General features: G+C 39.5%; 4 protein-coding genes, 1 long non-coding RNA gene and 1 pseudogene across 9 annotated transcripts; 5 read left to right on the top strand and 1 right to left on the bottom strand.

Moving 5' to 3' along the window:
* Window positions 1-1,072: 1,072 nt before the first annotated feature.
* LOC106303288 (shematrin-like protein 3) lies at window positions 1,073-1,420 on the top strand. Its single transcript, XM_013739601.1, has one exon. The coding sequence runs from the start codon at window positions 1,073-1,075 to the stop codon at window positions 1,418-1,420; it is 348 nt and encodes a 115-aa protein (XP_013595055.1).
* Window positions 1,421-3,924: 2,504 nt separating this feature from the next.
* Window positions 3,925-9,156, top strand: LOC106307061 (disease resistance protein RPP4-like). Its single transcript, XM_013743909.1, is given in 7 exon segments — window positions 3,925-4,303; window positions 4,305-4,471; window positions 4,561-5,644; window positions 5,737-6,045; window positions 6,184-6,663; window positions 7,174-7,656; window positions 7,905-9,156. Coding segments are annotated over 7 exon segments (4,017 nt in total). The 5' UTR covers window positions 3,925-4,006; the 3' UTR covers window positions 9,102-9,156.
* Window positions 9,103-14,415, top strand: LOC106303287 (annotated as a pseudogene).
* Window positions 14,416-15,238: 823 nt separating this feature from the next.
* On the bottom strand, window positions 15,239-16,909 carry LOC106304780 (phospholipase A1-Ibeta2, chloroplastic-like). The gene has a single exon (XM_013741171.1). The coding sequence runs from the start codon at window positions 16,836-16,838 to the stop codon at window positions 15,306-15,308; it is 1,533 nt and encodes a 510-aa protein (XP_013596625.1). The 5' UTR covers window positions 16,839-16,909; the 3' UTR covers window positions 15,239-15,305.
* Window positions 16,910-19,055: 2,146 nt separating this feature from the next.
* On the top strand, window positions 19,056-21,189 carry LOC106304526. The gene is made up of 8 exons (XR_001262768.1): window positions 19,056-19,070; window positions 19,331-19,574; window positions 19,661-19,858; window positions 20,144-20,246; window positions 20,354-20,435; window positions 20,640-20,873; window positions 20,963-21,007; window positions 21,089-21,189. It is a non-coding gene; the product is annotated as an uncharacterized LOC106304526 (long non-coding RNA).
* A 2,429-nt stretch (window positions 21,190-23,618) lies between these two features.
* On the top strand, window positions 23,619-26,806 carry LOC106302009 (1-aminocyclopropane-1-carboxylate oxidase-like). Of its 5 annotated transcripts, none has more exons than XM_013738516.1 (11): window positions 23,619-23,809; window positions 24,041-24,233; window positions 24,497-24,577; window positions 24,667-24,718; window positions 24,952-25,061; window positions 25,220-25,320; window positions 25,398-25,456; window positions 25,545-25,601; window positions 25,704-25,749; window positions 25,841-25,920; window positions 26,560-26,806. In XM_013738516.1, exons 1-11 carry the CDS (start codon window positions 23,732-23,734, stop codon window positions 26,621-26,623), a joined length of 921 nt encoding a protein of 306 aa, XP_013593970.1. In that variant the 5' UTR covers window positions 23,619-23,731; the 3' UTR covers window positions 26,624-26,806. The 5 variants fall into 5 exon arrangements, with proteins under 5 accessions (XP_013593970.1, XP_013593967.1, XP_013593969.1 ...); XM_013738513.1 differs by having other exon boundaries at window positions 25,841-25,989; XM_013738515.1 differs by having other exon boundaries at window positions 24,940-25,061.
* The last annotated feature ends 25 nt before the right edge of the window (window positions 26,807-26,831 follow it).

Below are 26,831 nucleotides of genomic sequence, written 5' to 3'. Positions count from 1 at the left end.
GAGGTAAGGTTGGATTTTTCGGTGGAGTTTTGCCTAGATAGCCTATGAACTCCAACAATGCCAATAAGCTTTCAAGTATACAAGAACTTGAAACCTATGCACTTTAGTCTTCAGCATTGGGAGGTGTTTAGTTTCTAGTTACGTATTGATAATACTAGTAATATGGAATCAATGTGTAAGAAAAATATCTTCCAGCGAGGCTAATACATTGGAAAATGGTAGGGGTGATTGAAAAAGACAGTCATGTGAACGTCTCTTTCTTTTTAGCTGTCCTCTTGGGTCGGACTTATCCCTATTCGCTACAATTATATTCGCTTCTCATTTTCATAATTCTTCCATTCTCAAATTCAACATAACATTTAAAAAACCATTTTTTCTTAAAAATCAGATTATATTTATATTATTAATCTACACGATAAATAAAGAAAATGTAATAGGAAATTCCAAGACCACGACCTCTTGTTCCTTATAGATATGCGATGCTTACCAATGACATACAGCTTGCAATTTTAGCCTTTTCCTTGGTTCTAGTAAGGAAAAGTAATATTCTTATTAACATGTCTCAGTAACGTTTCTTATTTGTTCTCGAGTGTGTATACATACATACAGACAAACGTTTATCTCTTTCATATATTTTCTTGTGATCATATACGTTGATATCATCGACTAATAACGAGATATATATTGATGATAATATTGTCTTATAGTCCTCGCGACAATATTTATGTCTGATGAGTTATGCTAAGAGCCCAAGATGTAAGAACGCATTGGTGTGTGGCAATTTGGATAGACAATATGAGTTTACATCACATACACCAACTAGAGTCAACGATAGATTGATAAAGCAAACAAATGTCTAAATCGTACATATCAAACACAAACTCAAATATGATAAAACGATGAAAACTAATAGCCCGAAAAATAATGAAAGTAAATTACACGAAAAAAATGAGGACCAGTTCAATGATAATCTCAAACGAGGAGCAAATGGGCTGCAACAAGGAAAGAAAGTGCTACGACGTCGATTCTTACATTGAAAGCTCCCGAATCCGGCGAGGACATAGCCGGTGGCATGGGTCCCGGTCCTGGAGAAGGAGAAGATTCCATTGCTGGCGTCGGTGGCGAAGCCATATCAGGGACTGATATTGCTGGACTAGGGCCTGGGCTCATAGGAGTAGTTGGTGGACTCATTGGGCTTGAAGATGGAGTCATTGGCATCATAGGTGGTGTAGCCATGGACATTGGTGGTGGAGTCATGGGCATAGGTGGTGGAGTCATGGGCATAGGTGGTGGAGTCATAGGCATAGGTGGTGGAGTCATCATAGGCATAGGTGGTGGAGTCATCATAGGCATCGGAGAGCCGCCGCTAGGCATTGGTGGCATGGACATTGAGCCAGAAGGAGCCATCATGGGAGATTGAGCTAAAGAGAAGGGGGTTAAAACCATAGTCAATGTGAGCAAAAGGAGAGCTTGTGAAGAAGCCATCATGGGATATTGAGCTAAAGAGAAAAGGGTTGTGTGTTAAATAGTGGTTTATGTAAAGTGATATATAGAGAGAGATGTGAGAATTGTCAAAGAGTGAGCGAGAAAAGTAAAGGTTTCTTTGAGCTGTTGGGGGGATATATATTAGAGAGAACCAAATGCTGAAAAATACATCTGATTATTTGTTTTTGAATTTTGGACCGTTGTAATGTGTTACAAAAAAAAAAAAAAAAAAAAATTTGGACCGTTGGATATATTGTGTGACACGTACTATAGTCGATGGATATTGTATGAGATGCTGATTTATTTTCCTCCACATATATGAAAAAATAAAGAGGAAAATTCCAAAGTGAAATCTCTTTGTAAGGTACAGCTAGAATAATCAATAGACATGAAAACGGGGGTTAATATCTTTTATTTTTATTCGTTGTATAAATTATCTTATTTATAGTGGAATCACCAATCCGATTCATGGGTTGGTTTTAAGGGACCGTCAACATAATTAGAGCGGGCATTAATTATGATTGATAGACATTTATATGCTAGAACGATGTTTGTTTATTTTTTTCTGCAAGGCTTTTATAACCAAGTCAATTTAATAGAAAAGATGCTAAGACGATAATGCTACATTACAAAAGAAAAAACAAAGAGGGACCATTTGTGTTGTATTTGGTCTGACAGCCTAATAAGCTCCACAGCCAGTTTTATGTCCGCACCCACGGTTCCTTTGTCTCTCACGAGTACTCTTTGGCCCTCATTCACTGTTTATACATCTTTTACATAAATGATGGTGTTATATCATCACAAGAGGCAAATAAAAGGGGGAACCAGTGTATAGCGAGACAAAACATTCGGATTCGGTCTCCAAAACTAAATTTCAAGTGGTTAACATGTACTATTCGGTTTTCAAATTGATTAAACATATATGTATTGATCATTAGCATTCAATCCTTGGCTGTTTTAAGTCCAATAAATATTTGGCTTGGTATTGCACCCATACCATTAATGCACTAATTTCACATTTATATATAACGATCTTTTACTTCAAATCCACAAGGAGCTTGTACATTCAATCAACTCGTGAATTGCAACCACTAGGACACTTTGATCAAAATGTCTTCTCGTAGTTCACTCGTCCAGAAAATTAGGTGAGATAAGAAGGGCAGAACAACACTTTAATTGACTGTGTGTCTATCTCTCTCAAAACACAAATAACGGGGCCTATAAAACATAGTTGTATGGGCTCACTTGTTAATGGGCCTGCAATTGCATGAGGCCGTAAGCAAAAATATGCGCGGGAACATTTTTGTACAAAACAGTCAAAACAAACGTCACACGTACCGCACGTGCCATCATCCCTCCCGTTCTCCATTTCCCCCCAAATCTCAAATTCTCTCAACCCCTAGCCTTCTTCTCTCTCCCCAGATTCACAGCATTCGACAATGCCGGAAGATTCCGAACCGCGTCAACTCGGCGGAGGAGAGCTAATATCTCTTGGACTCACCGAGTCAGACGGCGACGATAATCTCTATCACCGATTCGATATCTCCAAAGCATAAGCATATTAGAGGTGAGTTTCATCATAGTCGTTTATCTAGTGAATTCTCGTCTCGGCCTTGGGTTAACATTTGAGAATTAACACTCAGATAATTAGGAAGAAGAGAAGCTACAGCTCTCGCCATTGCCAAAAAGAAGCTGAATCGATGAAGGCTTCGTAAGTAATCTCTTGATTAGAAATGGAGTTCTCACTGTGTAATTTAGTTTCAAAAAATGGGGGATTGATTCATTGTGTGATTGATTGTTTTTGTTCTAGGTGAATTGTAAGTTAAGATCAGTGGACATTGTGGAGGATACTGAAGATAAGCTTGCCCTGAGTTGTAACCCATCAAAGCAAGAGGAACACGCTGTAGCAATCTTCACCACTCCTGTCAAAGAGCTGCCTTTGAAGCCTTCCGCTACAACAGCTGATTCGAAAGAGATCTTTGTTACAGAAAACTCAGGATCAGTGTAAATCCTCTGGAAACAGCATAGCAAATTGATGCACCCTCTTTCCCTCAGGTACACTAATCTTATCACCCTTCTATAGGCTCTTATTATCCATAGTATGGCTATACACATGCTCTGTTCGTAAGCCTTAGGGAAATTTGTTGTCAAGATTGTGCAATTAAACGCGACGTATCAGGTCTATAGGAAGAGAAGTTTGATATGTTATATTCTTATTTATCGCCTGGATTCGTTTTGTGTTCTTTCTCTGCATCCGCACTCTCAAAACATGGTATATCTTATAGATAGTTGATGACTGCAAGAGATACTTCTATAAAAAAAATATTAGTATGTTTTTGTATGGGTGATGATGGTTGGTGGAAAGTGGGAACATCCTGTACACTAAGTCTTCTCTTAAGTCTTCTTTAAATCACTTTTGCGAAGCTTCCCACACTCTCTCTGCATCTCTATATTCCTGATTTACCTCAAATGTTCAGAGTGTGATGTCCAATAATTGTTTGAATTTTGGTATCTTTTCTCTATGGCTTCTTCTTCTTGTTGCAGCTGGAGATACGATGTGTTCCCGAGTTTCAGCGGTGAAGATGTCCGCAAATCACTCCTCAGCCATCTTCTCAAGGAGCTCCACCGCAAATCAATCAACACATTCATAGATCATGGGATCGAGAGAAGCCGCCCGATCGGCCCCGAGCTTTTGTCGGCGATTAGAGAATCAAGGATCTCAATCGTCGTCTTCTCTAAGAATTATGCTTCTTCCAGCTGGTGCTTGAATGAGTTGGTGGAGATCTACAAGTCCTTTAATGAGTTGAATCAAATGGTGAATTCCGGTTTTCTACAACGTTGATCCTTCTGAAGTTCGAAAACAGACCGGAAAATTTGGAAAGATCTTTGAAGGGACATGCAACGGAAAAACAGAAGATCAGAAACAAAGGTGGATGCAAGCTCTAGCAGAGGTCGCAAACATGGCTGGGGAGGATTCTCGGAACTGGTATGATTGTTTATTTCTAGATTCAATTTTGTTTAACTATTAGTTTTTTGTTTCTTAAACTCTGATGGAGTGTTCCTTGTTGATATTAGGAGTGATGAATCAACCATGATTGAAAGAATCGCCAACGATGTTTCCAATAAGCTTCTTATCACACCATCGAATGATTTTGGTGATTTCGTTGGTATTGAAGCTCATTTAGAAGCAATGAATTCAGTGTTGTGCTTGGAATCTGAGGATGTGAGAATGGTAGGGATTGTGGGGCCTTCAGGGATTGGTAAGAGTACCATAGCAAGAGCTCTTTTCAGCCAGCTCTCCGGCCGATTCCATTATAAAGCTTTCGTATCTTATAAGAGAACCATCCAAGACGACTATGGGATGAAGGTGCGTTGGGAAGAACAGTTTCTATCAGAAATCCTATGTCAAAAGGAGGTAAAGCTTTTCCATTTAGGTGCGGTGGAACAGAGGCTAAAGCACAAGAAAGTTCTTATCGTTCTTGACGATGTGGATGATGTAGAGCTTTTAAAGACCTTGGTGGGACAAACTGGATGGTTTGGGCTTGGAAGCAGAATTGTTGTGATAACTAAAGATAAAGAACTTCTTAGGTCTCATAAGATCGAACTTGTTTATGAGGTTGATTACCCATCTGAAAATCTGGCTCTACAGATGTTTTGTCGATGTAGTTTTGGGCAAAACTCTCCACCTGAAGGTTTCATGAAGTTAGCTTGTGAAGGTGCAAACCTTGCCGGTAAACTACCTTTAGGTCTCAACGTCTTGGGTTCTTCTTTAAGAGGGAAGGACAAGGAGGAGTGGATGGAGTTGTTGCCTAGGCTCCGAGATGGTCTCGATGGGAAAATTAAGAAAACGTTAAGAGTCAGCTACGATGAGCTAGAATGTAAAGATCAAGAAATTTTCCTTTACATTGCCTGTTTACTCAATGGTGAAAAAGTCGATTATATCAAGAACTTGCTCGGCGATAGTGTTGACATGGGGCTCAGAATTCTAGCTGATAAGTCCCTCATACGTATAACACCATCACGTAGAACTGTAAACATGCACAGCCTGCTTCAGAAGTTGGGTAAAGAAATTGTTCGTGCAGAGTCCATTTACAATCCTGGAAACCGGCGGTTCTTGGTGGATTCTAAGGATATATGTGAAGCACTTACCGAGAATCTCGTAAGTGTGGCTATCATGTTGGAGTCTATCATCTCATAGATTATTCTGATTGTTAGAAGACTAATTTTCTTTTGTGGAAATTTTCTTTTCAGTGCACAGAGAATGTGTTAGGAATGTATTTCAACACATCAGAGCTCGAGGAGGCGTTGTTTGTAAATGAAGAATCGTTCAAAGGAATGCGTAATCTCACATTTCTAAAAGTTTACAAGGAGTGGTCGCGGGAGAGTGGTGAAGGCAGATTGTGTTTACCTCGGGGCTACGTTTATTTGCCCCGTAAACTCAGATTGCTATATTGGGATGAGTATCCGTTGACGTTTATGCATTTCAACTTTAGGGCAGAAATTCTGGTTAAACTCACAATGGAGAATAGCAAGCTTGAGAAGTTGTGGGAAGGAGTCCAGGTACTCTTCCATGGCTCAACTTAGTTATTATTGTTAGAGTATTGCTTTCTTCTTATTCAGTTCAGTTTACGAATATCCATGAAGCCTAAGGTTCAAAGAGTCATATCTGATTGATCTGTATCGCCATTTTTGTTGCAGCCACTTCGAAGTCTCAAGAAGATAAGATTGGATGGATCCACAAAGTTGAAAGAAATTCCTAATCTATCAAATGCCATCAATCTCGAAAAATTGAATCTCTGGGGATGCACCTCTTTGGTGACACTTCCTTCCTCCATACGATATCTCAATAAACTGAGGAAGGTATCAATGGAGGGATGCACAAAGATCGAGGCTCTTCCTACTGATATCAACTTGGGATGTCTTGATTACCTTAATCTCGGTGGATGCTCAAGGTTGAGACGTTTTCCTCGAATTTCGAAGAACATTTCAGGGCTCATTTTAGATGGAACATCAATAGATGATGAAGAGTCGTCCTACCTTGAGAATATCTATGGGCTTACTAAGCTCGACTGGAATGGTTGCTCAATGAGAAGTATGCCTTTGGATTTTCGCTCAGAAAATCTGGTCTATCTTACAATGAGAGGTAGTAAGCTTGAGAAGTTATGGGATGGAGTACAGGTAATGTTCTCATAAACTTCATTGTTAATGTTTCTTAAAAACTGTGCCTAAGTGACCTTCTTCATGTTGATGATCTGGGTAAGGGTTAGCTCATTTTGACTTTTCTAGCTATAGCTTAAAACTGAAATAATCAAGAATGCATGCATACAATTTTGAAACTAATGTAAAGATGATTCAACTAGAGTGATTTGACCAAGGAAAACAAGTTAAGATTAGGAAACTAAAACTATAGCTGAGTTTGAGGATAAATAACGAAAATGTGACAACAAAAATGCAGGTTATTGTCCAATAATTGTTTAGGGATCAAAAATGACTTCACACCCTTAGATCTCAGACAATGAAAATATACTACATGTTTATTATTTATATGTTGGGGACGTTTATGTCCATTTGTTGCATGAGTGCTGATGTTACTCAATGCAAAAAAACTCCTTATTTGAGTATAGTTTATTTTTCTTCACCTTTTAAATCAATTGATGCATGGTTCTTTGTAAATTTTTTTTGTTTCAGTCACTTGGAAATCTGGTGAGGCTGGATCTGTCAGGATGTGAAAACCTGATTTTTTTTCCAGATCTTTCAGAGGCCACCACTCTTGATCATTTGGAACTCAACGATTGCAAAAGTTTAGTGGTACTTCCTTCTTCAATTCGGAGTCTCAATAAACTGACGCGGTTGGAAATGCAAGGATGCACAAAGCTAAAAGTTCTTCCAACTGACGTCAACTTGGAATCTTTAAAGTACCTCGATCTCATAGGATGCTCAAACTTAAAAAGTTTCCCTCGGATTTCAAGGAACGTATCAGAGCTCTATCTCAACGGAACTGCGATAGAAGAAGACAAAGATTGTTTCTTTATTGGGAATATGCATGGGCTCACCGAACTCGTTTGGAGTGATTGCTCGATGAAATATTTACCTTCTAGCTTCTGCGCAGAATCTCTCGTTAAATTCTCTGTGCCAGGTAGCAAGCTTGAGAAGCTTTGGGAAGGAATCCAGGTAACGTCGTCAAATCTATTTATGACTTTTTAGATTATTTTCTTGACCTTTCTTTTGCTTGGCCTGCAAACTTGGTTTGAGTATATTTATCATAAAGCCCTCAAACTAAATGGACCTCCCGCTCAAATTGGGATTTGAGATCTATTACTGTAAATGATAGAACAAAATAGCAAATGCATACGCAGCAGTTTCACATGAATGATCAATTCAACACCTAAACCGATTATGAACTTTCTTTTCTGTTTCAGTCGCTTGGAAGTCTGAGGACGATAGATTTGTCTGGTTGTCAAAGCCTAAAAGAAATTCCAGATCTTTCAACAGCCACCAGTCTCGAGTATCTGGATCTCACCGATTGCAAAAGTTTGGTGATGCTTCCGTCATCAATTCGGAATCTCAAAAAACTGGTGGATTTGAAGATGGAAGGATGCACAGGGCTCGAAGTTCTTCCAAATGATGTTAACTTGGTATCTCTTAATCAGTACTTCAATCTCAGTGGATGTTCACGGTTGAGAAGTTTTCCTCAGATTTCAACGAGTATTGTATATCTCCATCTAGACTACACTGCAATTGAAGAAGTTCCTTCTTGGATTGAGAATATATCTGGCCTCAGTAGACTAACAATGAGAGGTTGCAAGAAGTTAGAGAAAGTCGCGTCAAACAGTTTTAAATTGAAAAGTCTTCTGGATATAGACTTTTCAGATTGTGAAGGGGTCAGAACTTTCAGTGATGATGCAAGTGTGGTGACAAGCAACAATGAAGGTCACCAACCAGTGACTGAGGAGGCTACCTTTCATCTTGGACACTTAACAGCAAGTGAAAAGAATCGTGCATCTCATTCGTTTTTCAATCCAGTGAGTTGCCTGAAATTCCAAAATTGCTTCAATCTGGACCAAGATGCACGGAAACTCATCCTACAGTCAGGTTTCAAGCATGCAGTCTTACCAGGTAAGGAAGTTCATCCGTATTTCAGGGATCAAGCCTGCGGAACTTCGCTAACAATTTCTTTGCATGAGAGCTCTCTTTCTCTACGAGTGTTGCAATTCAAGGCTTGCATCTTGCTTGAACCTCCAACTGGCTACCCCAGGAATCGTTATGCATGCATTGGGGTATGGTGGTACTTTAGAGGCGAAAGAAACATCCATAACGTTTGCATTGACGTTGACCCGTGTAACGTAGCTCATCTAGTTGTGTTCCACTTCGAGTTATGTCTTCCAAAAGAAGTCAACTGTCATCCATCTGAACTGGACCACAACGACATGGTATTCAATTTTGAGTCTAAGTCACAGCATAGGATAAAAGGATGCGGAGTACGGCTCATAAATGTATCTCCATCTGAGGATGGTAGTTGTACAAGCTCGGAAACTCAGTACAAACAACAGTGTGGAGAAAGTGACATGGAGAATGGGAGAAGCAAGAAGCGATTGGGGGTAAAACTTTGCCATTAATCTAAAACAGACAGGAGAGTTTGGAAAGGCCTTTGAAGAGACTTGCAAGGGCAAAACAGAGGATGAGAAACAAAGGTGGATGCGAGCTCTAGCAGAGGTAGCAAATATGGCCGGAGAGGATCTTCAAAACTGGTACATATCTTGTCTTTTTTTACATAATTTTTGTGTGTCTGTGTGCTTGTCTTGGTGGTCTTTATTCTTTAATGACACAGTTGACTATTGTTATTTAGGTGTAACGAAGCCAACTTGATTGATAACATAGCCCACGATGTTTCGAATAAACTTATTACACCATCGAATTGTTTTGGTGATTTTGTTGGGATCGAAGCTCATTTAGAGGCAATGAATCAATTGTTGTGCATGGAATCTGAGGAAGCTAGAATGGTCGGGATTGTAGGGCCTTCAGGGATTGGTAAGACTACCATAGCAAGAGCTCTCTTCAGTCAACTCTCTAGCCGATTCCACTACCGGGCTTTCTTAGCTTATAGGAGAACCATCCAAGATGACTATGGCATGAAGTTGTGTTGGGAAGAACGGTTTCTCTCAGAAATTCTATGTCAAAAGGATTTAAAGATATGCTATTTAGGTGTGGTGAAGAAAAGGTTAAAACTCAAGAAAGTTCTTATATTTCTTGACGATGTTGATGATGTAGAGCTACTCAAGACCTTGGTAGGACGAACTAAATGGTTTGGATCAGGGAGCAGAATTATTGTCATATCTCAAGATAGGCAACTTCTCAAGGCTCATGAGATTGATCTTATTTATAAGGTGGAGTTCCCATCTGAAGATGTTGCTCTGCAGATGTTATGTCGATCCGCTTTTGGCCAAAACTCTCCACCTAATGGTTTTATGGAGCTCGCAGTTGAAGTTGCAAAGCTTGCCGGTAATCTTCCTTTGGGTCTCAATGTCTTGGGTTCGTCTTTACGAGGAAGGGGCAAAGATGAGTGGATGAAGATGATGCCTAGGCTTCGAAATTATTTGGACGGGAAAATAGAGAAAACATTAAGAGTCAGCTACGATAGGTTAAATGGCAAAGACCAAGAGTTATTTCTCTTCATTGCATTTGCACGTTTATTCAATGGTGTGCAAGTCAGTTACATCATAGACTTGCTAGGAGATAGTGTTAACTCTGGACTTGAAACGTTGGCTGATAAGTCCCTCATACGTATAACATCGCATGAAACTATAGAGATGCACAACTTGCTACATAAGTTGGCTAGAGAAATTTTCCGTGCAGAGTCCATAAACAATCCTGGAAAACGCCGGTTTCTGGTGGATGTTGAGGACATTCGCGATGTATTTACCGATAAAACCGTAAGTTTTTTCTTCTCTCTCCTTGGATAACTTTATAAAATAAAATGTTACAATTGTTAAGATAATAGTTTTCTTTGGAATAATAATTTTTAAGGGCACGGAAACTGTTCTAGGAATATATTTCAGCGCATGAGCACTCGAGGAAGCATTTTCAATGGATGAAAAATCGTTTGAAGGAATGCGTAATCTCCAGTTTCTCATAGTTAGAGACTATGTTGGTTACTGGGTTCCACAGGGAAGATTGCTTCTACCTCAAGGCCTCTTTTATATACCCCGTAAACTCAGATTGCTCAGGTGGGATGCTTATCCATCCAAGTGCTTGCCTTCTAATTTTAAGGCAGAGTATCTTGTCGAACTCAGAATGAAGAATAGTTCGCTTGAGAAGCTGTGGGAAGGAACTTTGGTACTACTTTTTTTTTTTTTGAACACAAACTTACTTTCATTCATAATCAAACTTTTTCATTACAATAACAAGAGGGGATTATACATCCTCTTTGGTCATAAGCATAACATACAACACATAAATAGTCTAAGAAAGATAAGTCTTCAACCGAAGATGACAGCGAATTCGAGACGAAGCTTGAATGCGTCGAGTGAGCCTTCACGACAAAGTCAGACAGCTGGAGAATAGTCACATAATGTGACGTTGAGGTCCAGACCTCATCTACGAGAACTACCGAAGTAGACTCGGTTGCATCTTCAGATCCCGTGGAGATCGCTACGCAAGATGACAAACCGATGAGGGAACTGAAGCAAACACTCAGCAACGACAACGAAACCGAGGAGGAGGAACGAAGGATAACCAATCCCGGTGAACCCACCGGTAAAATTTTCCCAAAGGATAAATATGATCGTGTAATACGAGAAACATAGATCCTGTTGAAATCACAGGAACTCCAACTGACCCCACCACTAGCTAATCTTAATCGTTAGATAACTCTTTCTTCTACATATCTGGGACTTTTCCAATATCTTGGACTGACAGGTTCAAAAACGCATATGGGCCAGGCCCAAACATAATCAGTTGTTACCTCAGGAGACGCTGTCATTCTGGCACGGGGTACGAAGGATACGAAGTCGCCGGCAAAGCTCCGACGAAGAGGACATGAAGCACCGTCGATGATTAACGGAGGGGAGGAGAGCATCACTTTTCGGTATGAAGGAAGTGAAATGATACCGAAGTAACTCGGAACTGAACTGGTGATGCTTCGAGATCTGTCGTCAGTCTGATGAAGAGGAGCAACCCGCAGTGGTTTGTGGGACTCAAGCCTCCCCGGAGACGAGGAGGTTGAAATCGCAGCTTGGACTTGACGGCAAACAGAGAGAGGTACGACGGGGTTTGAACCCGAAGACCAGAGCTTAGCGACGGTGAGAGAACCCTCTCGACTCATCGCTAAGAGAAGAACCTGTCGAAAGGAAAGGACCACCGAAAGAAGCGTAACGAAGAGTCCTCTTCTCCGTCGTAACATTTGTCGGGATCGCCTTCCTCCAAACATCCAAGTGACATGAGTGAATAAACGAAAAACAGAGCAGGAAATCAAGAACACTATAGTGAAGGAGAAGAGCAGCGTCGTCGATAAGGCCCAGCGCCGGCGAGAAACGCCGTTGCCGGCGCCGAGGGGCATGGATCTCGTTTGTGCCTCGAGCCCCGTGCCTGAGAGAGTCTAGGGTTTTTCAGTTGGGAACTTTGGTACTACTTTTAAATTTATTTTCTAAGTTAAAAGTGTATCATATTTATTTGTTTAACATGTTTCTGAACGTATGTATTGAATTTTTCCCTGTTTGTTGTCACTTTTCAGCCACTTGGAAGACTCAAGAAGTTGATTATGAGTTGGTCCACGTACTTGAAAGAACTTCCGGATCTCTCTAATGCCAAAAGCCTCGAGGAAGTATATCTTGATAGATGCACATCTTTGGCGACATTTCCTTCCTCGATTCAGAATCTCCATAAACTGAGGGAGTTGGATTTGGAAGGTTGCACAGAGCTAGAAAGTTTTCCAATTCTTATTAACCTGAAGTCTCTCGAGTACCTCAATCTCAGAGAATGCTCCCGGTTGAGAAATTTCCCTCAGATATATATAAACAGTTCTCATGGATTTAGCCTCGAAGTAGAAGGCTGTTTCTGGAACAATAGTCTCTGTGGACTCGATTATCTCGGCTGCATTATGAGATGTATTCCTTGTAAATTTCGCCCAGAACAGCTCATCGGTCTCACAGTGAAAAGCAACATGCTTGAGAAGCTATGGGACGGCGTCCAGGTACGTTGTTAATGTTATAGCTTGTGCTTATTTGTTTGCATCCCAAGGCAGTCTTTTAATTATTCCCATGCATGGCACCGGACAGCAATGTGTTTGGTAAGATTGTGTGTTAGTTTCTGTTACAGTGTCTCGGGAGTCTCGAAATGATGGATGTGTCAAGCTGTGAAAACCTTACAGAGATTCCAGATCTTTCAATGGCCCCCAATCTCATGTATTTGAGACTCAACAATTGCAAAAGTTTGGTGACTGTTCCTTCTACAATTGGGAATCTCTTTAAACTGGTAAAGTTGGAAATGAAAGAATGCACAATGTTGGAGGTTCTTCCAACTGATGTCAACTTGCCATCTCTTGAAACCCTCCATCTCAGTGGGTGCTCAAGGTTGAGAAGTTTTCCTCAGATTTCAAGGAGCATTGAAAGTCTATATCTAAATGACACCGCCATTGAAGAAGTTCCCTGCTGCATAGAGAATTTCTGGAGGCTCTCTGAACTATCGATGTGTGGTTGCAAGAGGTTGGAAAATATCTGTCCGAACATTTTCAGATTGAGAAGTCTTAAGCTAGTAGACTTTTCAGATTGTGGAGAAGTCGTCACGGCACTGAGTGATGCCAGCATCCTGGCAACAATTTCAATAGAGGATCACTTTTATCTTATACCATTATTTGAAAACACTGAAGAGCGTTACAAAGATGGTGCGGATATAGACTGGGCCGGTGTTTCAAGAAACTCCGAATATTTAGACTTCAAAAATTGCTTTAAACTAGATAGAGATGCGCGGGAACTCATCATACGATCATACATGAAGCCTACGGTCTTACCAGGTGGAGAAGTGCCTACGTATTTCACGCATCGAGCTTCTGGGAATTCTCTAACTGTTACTTTACCTCAGAGCTCTCTTTCTCAAGTCTTCTTGGGATTTAAGGCTTGCATCGCTGTTGAACCTCCAAACAACGCCGAAAATGTACAAATGGGGTTGCGGTGGTACTTTAGAGGCAGAAGCAGTGTGCATCATTTTATGGTTTACCACCACTCATTTAAGATGGATGAGGATCATTTGCTTATGTTCCACTTTGGTTTCCCTCTAGAAGAAATCAATTATACTTCATCTGAACTAGACTATATCCATGCGGAGTTTGAATGTTGCTACCACAAGTATGCTTGTTCTGACATATATGGGCCTGACAGCCACACGCAACCTTGTCTCTTGTCGCTCAAGATGATAAAAGGGTGCGGTTTACGGCTCTTGAATCTCTCCGGATCTCCATATGGTGCTGCTAGAATCTCTGAAACAGAGTACGGCCAGCAGTCTGGAGAAAGTGACAGAGAGAGTGGAAGAAGCAATAAGCGAATGCGGGTAACTTTTGACTATTTTTCAGGATCAACGGGAGAATAAACCCTGGGAATTGAATCGATACTTTGATTTTACTATGCAGATGATGGTAAGAACATCTGAAGAACCTTCCAGCTTACTATGTGGAAAAACAGTAGCGAACACAAGATTGATGACTCCAAATGTGGAGCTTTCATTAGGGCAGGGTGAAACTTCCACTCAGATGTCGTTGAGAAGTATGATACCATCGTCCTCAGATTCTTCGAGCAGGTTTCATGGAGATGGAGCATCCTTGCGTCTTTCCCTTTCTCCTTCTGAGCCATGTTTCAGCGGAGAAGCTTTTAATCCCATGATAACAGAACAAACTTTGTGGATCAGTCGTCGTCTCCTCAGCTTATTACATTTTTAAGGTAAGCGAACCATCTTACAACTCTGTTTTGTTCTATTTAGGATCAACTTGGGTTCTACTATAACGGTAGTGATAGTGTCAAGCTGCTTTTATACCTTTTTTCACACAAGGCATTTTCTCCTGCAGGTGATGGAGGACTTTTCGAGAACCAAAACCCCACTACTTCGCCTGAGAATGTTTATAGTAATATCTTTAAATTCACAAGTTAAGAACAAAAAGTGTTGGAACTAGTTTTAAATAGCAAGACCCTCTTCATCAGTAACATCTGGATCACTGAGAACCTTAAATTAGGTAACGCAATGTGGGTGTGTATCCTAAGAGAGCTGATAGAAACATGGGAATTGGTGAGTAGAGGAAGAGCAGACCATAGACAATAATGGAAGTTGCTGTACTCGCATCCGCGAGGACTTCACTGTAGCAAAAGATGACTTCAGAGATGGGTTTAGGCCCTGGTGGTGTGAGAAGGAAGTCGATGTTATAACGGTTATGGAGGCGTTACAAAATCAACCATTTACTAAAACAAATAACAAAAGTCTCCATTACACACAACTTATAGTACCAGAAAAAACATTTGGATTTAACTGGCCAATTGCGACAGATATGAGATATATCATAACAAATAAATAAAACGCTATATCTATCGCAATTGGCCAGTTCACATGCTATATGTTTAAATTACCACTTATTAAAACAAATAACAAAAGTCTCCATTACACAACTTTAACATCGCACATAGTACCACAACAACATTTGGATTTAACTGGCCAATTGCGATAGATATATGTCATAATAAATAAATAAATAAAACACATAGGTTTTTCACCGCCCAAATAATAAAATAAAATATCATAAAGAATAAAACAATGTTTTGAAAGTATTAAGAAAAATTCAGAGCTCATGACGACGGACTTGGCAAAACATCCCCGTAATCAAGAACAGTTCCACGGTTGAGTCTCAAAGACTTTCCTGTATACAAAACCTTGACGTTGGACCGTTGCTCATCCAACAGCTTCCTCAAACTCCGTTTCGCGTTTGTCCGAAACGGACAGTTCGAAGCTAAAAACCCGTCGACCAAGTGCAAGTACGCCTCCAAGTCATGACAGCACGCCACGTCAGCGTTAGGTTTCAAATACGGAGACATCTTCATGTCCACGCGCAGCTCAGCTCCCACGTGTGAGTAAGCCCATGGATTGTTCCTCTCCACCATCTCCCTTATACCCCCGTTATTACGATTCTGCCCCTGCTTGTTCTTATCATTATCGGCGAATATTCCGGGAACTTTCGTCACCACGTCCTGGCTGTTCACGACGCGGAGGACTTTCACTCCTATCGAATCCAGCCGATCGGCGAACTCCCTGTTTCCGACGCGAGGTCCGCCGAATGAGAACACCGACACCGGAGGCGCGTGCGGAACACGCTCCGCGATATCGTCGGCGGCTAGGAGAGCTATGGCGGCGCCGAGGCTGTGACCGGTGACGCTTATGCTCAGCTCCTCTCCTGCGTATAGGTCGACGAGTCTGCTGATCTCCGCCACCAAAGAGTCGGCGAGGCTAGGCGCGTGTTGGCTACCCGTTGTGTAGAGGCTGTTGAATCCGCACTCCACCTTGGGCCGAGTTGGGTCGGATGGATCGGGTTTGGGCTCGGGCATCGAAACGAGATTCGGCCTGAAATTCTCTGACCACTCGAGCAACGTGGCGGTTCCGCGGAGCGCGATGACGATCTCCCTCCTCCCCATCCGTCGGATCTCCTTTGGATCGTCGCAGACCGCCACGTACCCAACCCAGCTCGTCTGCTTTGTCATCCACCTTAGATCAGGTGCCACGTCATCAATCCACTTAGGCAAACGGACGGATGACGTGGCGTAAAGACTCTTCGTCACTTTGTAAGACCCGTCGGGTAAGGCTACGTCTCTCGGCGAACCTTCGGGGTCCGAATGAAACGCGTGATAAGACGCCTGTACAAACTCTCCGTAACGGACAAGCTCTCGCCTGAGATCCTCGTCTAGTGGATCCAGCAACCCGGCCCAGTTGTTCGACCCGTGTAGCTCCCGCCATTTAGACCCGAGTTTATTCTTCGGCGAACGCTCTTCTGATGATTTCGAGAGAAGTCTTTGTAGCCGTTTCAGATTTTTCGGGGACATTTCTTCGACGGCGGCTTTCATCTGAGGCCAGAGTCTCGCCAAGTTCAAACCTCCGAGTAACGTCGTCGTCTTGTCTTGGCGAGAAGATACATTGACGTTGAAGTTATCTGTAGAGGTTGACGAGGTCTTGAGAACATTTTCAAGGTTTATGAGATGTTCTCGGTTTTTTTTCGTCGCCGGGAAAACAGAAAGTGGCTTTGTCGGGATGAAGGTCGAGGTTTGAGTACTGCATGTGAAATGTCTTCGTTTCGCGTGGAATAACTCGATGTTAGGCGTAAGTGTCTGCATGAGCGATTGAGTAGAGAGAGTTTGTATAGGAGAAGACCATAGATGCCAAAAGAAAGTATGTTCGGGTATTTAAATAAACATCATGGTGGTGGCTGTCACGTAATTTGGATTTTTATTAGCCTTGAATTTTGAAAGTTATTTCGATTTTGACCTTCGTTTGTTTGACTTGACTTTGTTTTTATTTGATTTGTTGTCCTCCTTCCTGTATATAAGGAATATTGAATTCTAGGAAGGTATTGGCTGGCCATTTTCTAGGATATTTTGGACCGTTTCCATTACTAGTTACAAGTTCCGTGTGTTCTAGAGAAAAAGGTCTTGCTATTTTTCTCGGAACATGCAAATGATACAAAATTATAAACTACATATGAGGTCTGTTCGTTTCATAGACGCCACATCCAGCAGCAGCGGCAAAATAATGTACGGTGAACGAGACAAAAATAAGAGTAATTTGACGCAGCGGCAATCGCTGGTGGACTTCCAGAGACACAAGCAATGAGAAGCCGATGTCGCTGATATTTTCTGCGTCCGTTTTATCTTCCGTTTGTTGCCGCACGACTGCAAAATCAGTCAACCGTGCTTCATCTGTGCTTTGTGTTGTTGTCGTTAAAGCTTAATTTTTGACGCTACCGCTACGTTCCGCGGTAATGAAACGAACAGAGCTATGGTACTTCGATGGGCAGTACGGCCACTGCGTCCTGCTTTTTTTTACTACTTTAATCTTAATAACAAAAAAAATACAATTACGGTATATATGAATGTTACATTGGTTACTAGTTACTTAGTAAATGCATGAGTTTGTAACATAATGTGACCTAAATTAAAAAAAAAATGTAAAAGTACTAGATAGTATATATATTTTAAGAAAACACAAATTTGAACTTAGTTGAAGCTAAAAGTAAAATAAAAGTGACAATGCAATTATTCAGAACTACTATATTATTATATGAATACAGTTGTTTTGCAGTTTCCATGGACGAGTCTGACTTAAAGGGCAGTATAACTTGAATCAGATAGAGTAGATCAGTTTTGGTCTATTATGCCGTCTTCCTATATTCTAGGATGGCTGGAATTTGTCCTATAAAGGGTACAATCAAAATCCGTATGGCACAAAAAGAAGTAAACCGTCTGTTTGTTATAACAGATGAAAATTTTGCCAGGAAAAACCACAAATAAAAAAATCGATGTGTGTTTAAAAGTTTATGCAGTATATTATGATTTTGTTTTTAGTAATTAGTTTAGTACTACTGAATATCCGGATTACGTTGTAGTGTCCGACGAAGCATGGACATGAGCACATTCCTTTGGTAAAATTAGTTTCCAACCGTATGCACAAAAGTGTTTTTGACAAATAATATGGGTTTAAAAGAGACTGAAAAAAAAAATTCACATATTTTGGTCTATATAAAACATTCTTAGAACCAATAACTAACGGTTCTTCTGTTTAAATTTTAAAATCTAAACCAAGCAATGAAAACACCGCGTAGGATATAAAGTAGTATAAACTTTGACAAACTAAAGGATTATCTCTCGATTGTGTAATGTAGTTCGTCAGCTGATAGAATTTATAATTTATATTTTGTACCAACCGATTGTCGTTACGTACGTACGAACTCTAGGTGTGTTAACATAATAACAAAGAAAAACATTCGTTTAGGTGTGAAAGTGACAAAGTCAATGCAGTACGTTAGACAACCTTGGTCAATCGTGGTTAATTTCAAGGTTTGTAAATCATATTCATAGCATCATATATATTATATTTTATGGGAATTAATAATGGAGTTCTGTGACAGAGTAAAAATTATTATACATTATTTTTTATTTCTGAAATAGTAATATTTGTCAACAGTAGAGTTTCCAATCTTCCATATAATTTGGTTTTAAGTTCTAACTGTTAAAAACAATAAATTGGAAGACCAGATGATCAATTAAAACTTAACCTTATATTGCAGACGTATTACGCATAGAAGTGACATCTCTATGGTCCAAACTCATCAACATTTCAACATACGGCAAACCAAACCTTTTTCTTTATCCCAAAACCATTTCACTTCGTCAGCCTCTCTCTCTCTCTTCGTTTATTTCTCTCACCTCTCACTAGAAAACCTAGAAACCTAATCAATACCGCTCTCCTCCGGTGGCCGCCGTGTCCTTTCGAGGCGGTCGCCGGTGGTCTCCCACTGTATTTCTTTCTCCCTCTCCGCTTCGTTGTTCATCTCACTACAAGGAAAATAGGTAAAGATAGTGTTTTGTATGTGAATGTTATAATTGATACAACATTCAGTTTAAGATAGCGTTTCAAAATACCAATGTTATCTTTGTATTTTCAAATTCTAAAAACTTTGATTTAAATAGCATAAATATCACTGAAACGCTGTGTTTAAGTTACGCGGAAAAAAATTTCATTTCCCGGCTAAAGACTTAGCTAAAATTATTTTACTCTCCCTTCCAAACTTTTCAGATTTACTCTCAAATTTTTTTCTTTCTTATATCAGATCTATTATCTTCAGGAGTCTCTTCTCTCTACATCTTTCCATTCCTCCTCCTTTCAATACAAAATCCTAATCTCAATCTCACCATCTCACCATCTCTCCTTCTCCATCACATGTCTTTACTCATCGTCACTTTGTTCTTCCGGAATCCATACTCCTCCTGAGAACGGCTCTCTCTCTCCTCTGCATTCGAATCTGAACCCAACACTCGCCTCTCTCTCAATCTCCTTTCATGTTTGCTCCTCAGGTTATCTCTCTCTCTCTCTCAATTCACTTTCCCTAAACAACAGATCTGAAAAAACAAAGTCCTTCAAGTTTTGTATCTTAATGTAGGTTTCGGTGCTTCCTCTTCAAAGAACAGATGAAATCCACATCCCAAACCCATCTTGGATGCAATCTCCTTCCCCACGAGCAACAAAATTCGTCTCCGTTCCCAAATTTCTTCTCTCCAATCCTCAATTTTTTGAACTGATCATAGAAATTCTTCTCTATTTTTTTTATTGCAGCAGGAAAATTCATCTCAGCCATAAGGTAAATATAAAACCCATATTTGCTTTTGCTTAAAGCTTCGAACTTGAAGTTCCATTTTTTGTAGTTTATGTAAACTAATTAACATGTTTAATTTGCATAAAGTTTTTGTCTTTCACTGATTAAACTGAGAGTTTATGCTAATTGAACATGTTTATTAGCTTTGAACTTTAAGTTAAACTTTATAGTTAAACTCTTAATTTGCCTAAACTCTATGTTTTCATTGATCAACCCGAGTTCTGTGAGTTGTGTATATAAATATTGATTTTCAGGTATTTTCTTGTGCAGATGAAAGTTGCCTTTGGAGGTATGGATCCTGTGAGTCAGCCACCACGTCAACCTGACCGTAGCAATGAGCAGACAGAAACCTAAAATGTTCTTGCACTCCCAGGTATTGTGTTCATATCACCTGTTTTGCTTACGCTGATGAAAGATGAACAAAAATAGTTTATTCTCTAATTTAAATTTTTGTTAAACATTGCTCGATGAGTAATGCAGGTCCGAAAGGTTCTAAGAGTACCCAAAAGGATGTGACAGAGAATGCTCTTGTTATTGGTCCAACTTTACACCCAAAGGGCTTGTAAGTATTAACCTTTTGTCGTTTGTTTCGTTAATCTGGATGCTAGTTGATGCTTCTACTTAATGACAAGGATGCTGATTAAAGATATTTTGTATCTTCATGTTCTATGCAACTCTTGTTTCAGCTGCTAAGAGACAGCATATTATTTTCTTTGAGACATGTTTTTAAATCTAAAAGATCGATTTTTTTTCTTGTTACATGAAGGTGGACAAGGCAGATAAGCTTGATGGAGGAGGAGGTAGCAAAAGCGGTGGGTCGTTAGCCTCAGGGACATTAGGTTAGAGTGGAGAAGGTCCAAGCTCCGGTGTGTGACTGGAAGACATCAAGGTTGGAGTAATTAACGTCCAAGCTCCATCTGTTTCTAGCTTTGTTATCTGAAGGGAGGACTTCCGTTAGACTTACAAGAAGTAACATCCCAACAACAAGTCTGTTGCTGCTGTGAGTGTTTCTTCTTTGCTTTGGTTTCGATTTGATGTGTTGTCCCATAGGATAGCTATATACTCACTATGAAATTGAATGGTTAACAGGTTGGAAAAGCTGGTGTAGAGAAGTTGAAATCCTTGTCTGATTCTGTACGTTCTTTAATCTATAGCTGATTATAGTTATGTATTGTGTTACATGCTTATTGACCTTTGAGTTGTACAATATTGCAGGAGAAGACTCTTGAAGGATGATAAGCGCAAGGTTGAGTATAAGAAGACAAGAAATTCTGATTTTCCCGAGTCATTCACAAGGAGAGGAGGAGAAAAAAAAAAGTGCCAGTGTTGCCTAAGATTGACGGTGGTAGAGGCACTATAATATGTAGGTTTAGGTTTCTGGTTTAGTTTTGGTTTAGGTTATTTTGTAAACAATTTCAATATTTAAAAATTTTAATATATTTATATCTGTATTTTTATATTTTATATTTTTTTTTAATTTTTAATAATGCTATTACAGCAATTATTATCTACAATTATAAGTTATATAATTGCATAACTAATAAACGCTATCAAACTAATATTTTAACATTGCAAATGTAAAAACGCTATATAAAGTGCTAGAGAAAAGATTGCGGGGGCATACACAGCGTTCGCCATAATGTTGTGCTATCCTGCAATAGCGTTTTCCTCATGCTATATATGTGACGTTTTCTTGTACTGTATGTTGTCTTCTCCTTGCGGCTAGGGTTGGATTTGGTCGAGGTGTCTCCATTTCAGATCCAGCGGTTCCTGGTGCAGATCCGGTGTATGCGTGGTGGTTCTTGGTGGGCTTGAGGACGGTCTCCACTCCCCTCGTGTTTTCTCCGGTTTGTTATGGGATCTCTGTTCGGTGACGTTTTCCTTTCTCTGACCAGATCTCTTCGAGATGGTGGCGTGTGAGACGTGGAATATAGGTGGAGCGTGGTTGTTGGCTTCACGGTGGCGGGTTCTCTTTGGGCTTGGCGTTTGTAGATCTGTGGATCTCATGCTTCTCTGCTCCTCTTTGTGTTCTCTGGTGGTCTCCGGAGGAAGCGTGTGGTGAGTTCTAGGGTTGGTCGTTGTCCTTCCCTTTTGGTTCTCTCCTGTGGCGGCACGTGGTGGTGATGTATCCCCCGTTTGTCGAGATCCTCTCGGCGAGTGTGGTTTTTGCGTTTCCCCAGAGTTGGAGTAGGTTCCATGGTGTGGCTCTCCTCATCACCGGCTCTGTCCTTTCGTCACCTCCCGGCGGTTGCGCTTCGGTGAAAGCGGATTGGTTCCGCAGAGTGGAAAGGTGCTAGCTTTGCGTTCGTTTTTCTTCTTGCTAGTTCAAAGGTCACTTCTCCGGAGGAGGTGTGCCCGACCTATCTCATTGCGGCGGTGGGTTAAAAGGATGTATACGGTCTCGGGTCCGGGGAATGGAGGCAGCAATCTCCAGACTCTAGTCCTGAACGACGACATCGCCGGTTGTGGACTCTTTCTCGGGCTGCCGGTGGTGTGACGTTGGATAGGCTTGCGGATGCGAGACGTTTGATTCTTTGTGAAGGTGTTGATGAGAGGGTTTCTTGGAAGCTGTAGGACCCGGTGCTTTAAGGTATGAGGGCGCCTTTCTCTCCGGTTCGCGGCAACTAGGAACTCGTTCCGCTCATGTCTTTGCATAGGTCTGTCACTGCAACGTTAATGTCGGTCCCTCTTTGGACCCGTCTTCTTTTATTTAAATTTCACTGCTTTAGGTGTTCTGTTCAGTTTCATTATTGTACTTCTGCTGTGTTATTCCGTAAAAAATTAAAAAAATTTGGTATAATAATCTTAATATTTTACAAAAAAAAAAAAACATTTCAACATACAAAAAACTTCCGACGTCATAGATTTCACTGCTTTGTGTATTCGTAAAGTTTGAATCATTTCTATGATTCTCGGGTATGGCACTTAAGCGACGTTTCCGAAACGTTTCCCATGTATAATACTCCTTCTGTATCACCTTAAATGATGTTTAAGGTGTTATCTTGATCATATAAAATAACATTAAATACAACTAATTCAACCAATAAGAAAAAAACGTAATATTTTGTAATAGACACAAGTTTCAAATGGCATTAAATTTTATCTAGAATTATGAAAACATCACGAAACAAAATAAAAATGTTAAACATCACTTAAAGTGATACGGAGTTGTGGAAGCACCGTATCCTAATGGTTAAGGTTTAAAGGCTTCTACATCCAGATCTGGGGTTCGAATCCCAGACTATGCAATTTATTGCAGAATACATAAGTGTCTCTTTGTTTCGGATCTATGAAGTCTGCATTGTTTGTCATAATCTTTTAATACTAAAATAATCTGTCTTTTTTTTACATAAAACTAATTGACTTTTTTTATGTATGTATCAGAAGTAAAAACCGTATTACCGTACGTTTATATAGCTTACGATGTTTTTTTAAAAAAAAATTATTGTAGTTTATGATGTTAATAACCATAACAATATATGCCATCTTGATATACGAAACAGAACTTGTAAAGTAATATACCTTACCTCATATTCTAGCTACTGAGAAGCTGGAGACTTTCTTAAATTAAAACAAAACTGTCTAATGTTAAAACTTAAAACCTTAAATATTATGAGATGAGCCTCATGACTAAATGGGCTTAATCTGTGAAGTAAAATATCCGATAGGCCCATTATGGCCTACTATATTCGCAGATATTTTATTCAATTATTTTGCACCGTATAAGCTGAGATGATGTGTAAGTTAATCAGTCACACAGTGATGACATGACGTTAAAAAGATAGAACATTCAACTCTATATTCCTATTACTAGTATTTTGCACCGTATGAGTCACGAAACGATAAGAGATTACGAAAATGGAGACGTCACTTGTACTCCCGATCGTTGATATTTCTTCACCGGACAAAATCACCACTGCACGGTTGATTCGCCGGGTTCTTATTCTTATCTTCTCTCTATCTCTGTTATTTGTTTACAAGAGTCAGAGTAGTAGTAAATGACAATAGTAGCAAGTAACGGTGATGATAGGACTCCTATCACAGGAGTCATATGACTAGTACCTATAGCATCAATTGACGAAAATTGAGGTGTTTGTTTGCTTGAATGTTGAGATCATGTCTCTATACTAATAAACTGTTTGATGTTATTTGTCTGTGTTATATAAGGCATGTGTGGAACATGGGTTCTTCTATGTTAAAAATCATGGCATCCCGGAAGAATTGATGGAAGGGGTTTTCAGGGAGAGCAAAAGATTCTTCAATCTCCCGCTAGAGGATAAGATGGATTCACTACACCGTGATTTTCTCGGTTATACTCCACTGTATGCTGAGAAACTCGACACGTCCTTGACCACCATAGGTTTTGCTCATGTTTTCACATTTTGCATATGGCTTTCTGAGCAGAGCGGGTCCTTAGATTTATCATTTATGGGATTTGAAACAATTACTAAACAATTAGTATATATATTTTTAGGTAGTTTGGGGACCAAATTAATTAACAACTAAAATTTAAACTCTTAAGAATTCTATAATCACCAAAACTTAAAGCAATGTTTCATCTCGCTATACCCATGACCGGTTCTGTTTCTAAGGTCATAATTTAAAACTCTCTTTCTTTGTTAGGCGATTCCAAGGAAAGCTTTTTTCTTGGCTCTTCAGAAGGCGTTCGCGGTCAGCGTTACCCAAATCAATGGCCTTCTGAAAGTATTTTCTTGCTACCTGTTCCTTTCATAGGTTTTTATCCAAATATTTTTTTGTCTTTACCTCTCTCACTGGTTATGTGTATTGTGAAGATCTATTGCCATCATGGAGGCAAACCATGGAATGTTATTACAAGAATGTCATGTAAGCATTTTTCCTTCTGCAAAGTTAATCTTAAACAACACACTGCCTCTCGATCTCAATTCCATTTCAAAAGTTAGTTAGATTTGGACCTTGATCGCAGGTTTTCGTGTATTCTTGAAATAATATTATTTTCAACTTATTTTTATCTCTTTTAGCTTCCATATTACTTTTCCTAGATCAGTTTGCTAGTTGCGTTTAATATCTTGCTTCGCTGCTTTAAGGTCCGTGGGTAGAAAGTTGCTCGGCTTGGTTGCCTTGGCACTGGATTTAGATGAGGACTTCTTCATTAAAATTGGAGCCTTGAATGATCCTGCAGCAGTTGTTCGCCTCATACGTTATCCAGGTATGTCTGTACATCAAATTTCGGTTAATTCTGTTAAGACTTGGACCTTAACATAGCAGAGGCACATTTATCCAAAACATAATGTAATCAGTGGAAACTTGAGACATAATTCAGGTGTTGGAGTCAGGTTTTGATCTCTTCTCCTCTAATGATTATAGGTGAAGTGATTTCGTCGGATGTAGAAACATATGGTGCCTCAGCTCACTCGGATTATGGAACGGTCACTCTTCTTTTGACTGATGAAGTTCCAGGACTTCAGGTATACATGTCTCTTGATTCTTGTCATACTATTTCTCTTAGTAACCTAAAGTTCTTACACTGTCTGTGAACTCTTAGGTTTGTAGAGACAAATCGAAACAACCACGCATTTGGGAAGATGTCCCTAGACTCAGAGGGTAAGTCTAGCTTCTACCTACCTTGATTTTGTAGGTCTGTTGGTTAGAAACAATTGTTGAAAAATTCTGGAACTTTCGTTAACCCTAGGGCGTTTATCGTCAACATTGGTGATTTGATGGAGAGATGGACCAATGGATTGTTCCGGTAAACTTCGACCAATTTTGTTTGTTAGTATTGAAGTGAGTTTGGTTTCTGGGTTGTCTGAATAGAAGAAACATGTCGTGTTTTCTTGCAATGGAAGTTTAGGTCTACGTTGCACAGAGTGATGCCGGTGGGAAAAGAGCGCTACTCGGTAACTTCTTCTTCTTTCTAATTTATATACAAATTGTTAAATTTTTGTGTAAAAACAATTAGTCTTAAGGAGAAGTTTTTTTCGTGGATAGGTGGCGTTCTTCTTAGATCCCAATCCAGATTGTAATGTAGAATGCTTGAAGACTTGTTGCAGCGAAACTTCTCCTGCAAGGTATTTGAGAAAACTTTACCGAGGGCATGACGGGTTTCTCTGCTACCATTCGCAAAAACAGCTTTTACGGTTGGTAGCGGTTGTTGGCGTTTTGCAACAATTACTCAAACTGTTCTAAACCGTTTAAATACAAAAGTTGGTTCAGCTAGCGCGGTTGCGAAAGGGTATTTTTTTTTAAACAATAAATAGAAAAATAAAAATAAAATAATTTTTTTAATTGAAATAATTAAAATACTAAAATATATCTATTATATTTTAAGTTATATTATAAATTTTGAAAATAAAATTATTTTCTATAATTTTTAAAAATTTAAAATATAATTGTATAAAATATAATTTTCAAATTTACTATAATATTATGATCTTTAATATTTTATAATTATATAAAATATAAATTTTGTTAATTTATTATTTAATCGATGTTGTATTTGGTGGTTAACCAGTCATAAGTATCATGCAAACACACTAATTTCTAATCGCAGTACCAATCGTATAAATCTCTCGCTTTAAACCACAACCATTCGTATCTGCAAATTTTCGCAACCGCAGCGGTTACACCAGTCAGGCCATGAATCTCAGTTCCAATTATTTTTTCAAATATTTGGATTATATAACTCCTCTTGTCTCTTTATGGTGCAGATTCCCGCCTATTCTCGCCGGCGACTATATTAAGGAGCGTTTCAGGATAACCTACGCCACTTAGTCTTGGTGACTTTTATGATTATGTTACGTGATGCAAGAAATTATGGTATCAAAAATACAATATGTTTTAGAAAAAACTTAACTGTTTGTAGTTTAAAATTTCTTTTCCTCCAAAACATTTCTATTTTAGAAAAAAACTAAACTGTTTTATCAAATAATGAAGTGACCACTTACTTTTGAAAGATTGATTTCTCTATGAATGCTAAAGA

This window comes from Brassica oleracea, chromosome C7 (assembly GCF_000695525.1).
Source record: "Brassica oleracea var. oleracea cultivar TO1000 chromosome C7, BOL, whole genome shotgun sequence".
Lineage (NCBI taxonomy): Eukaryota > Viridiplantae > Streptophyta > Magnoliopsida > Brassicales > Brassicaceae > Brassica > Brassica oleracea.
This window is presented reverse-complemented; position numbering and strand designations above follow the sequence as displayed.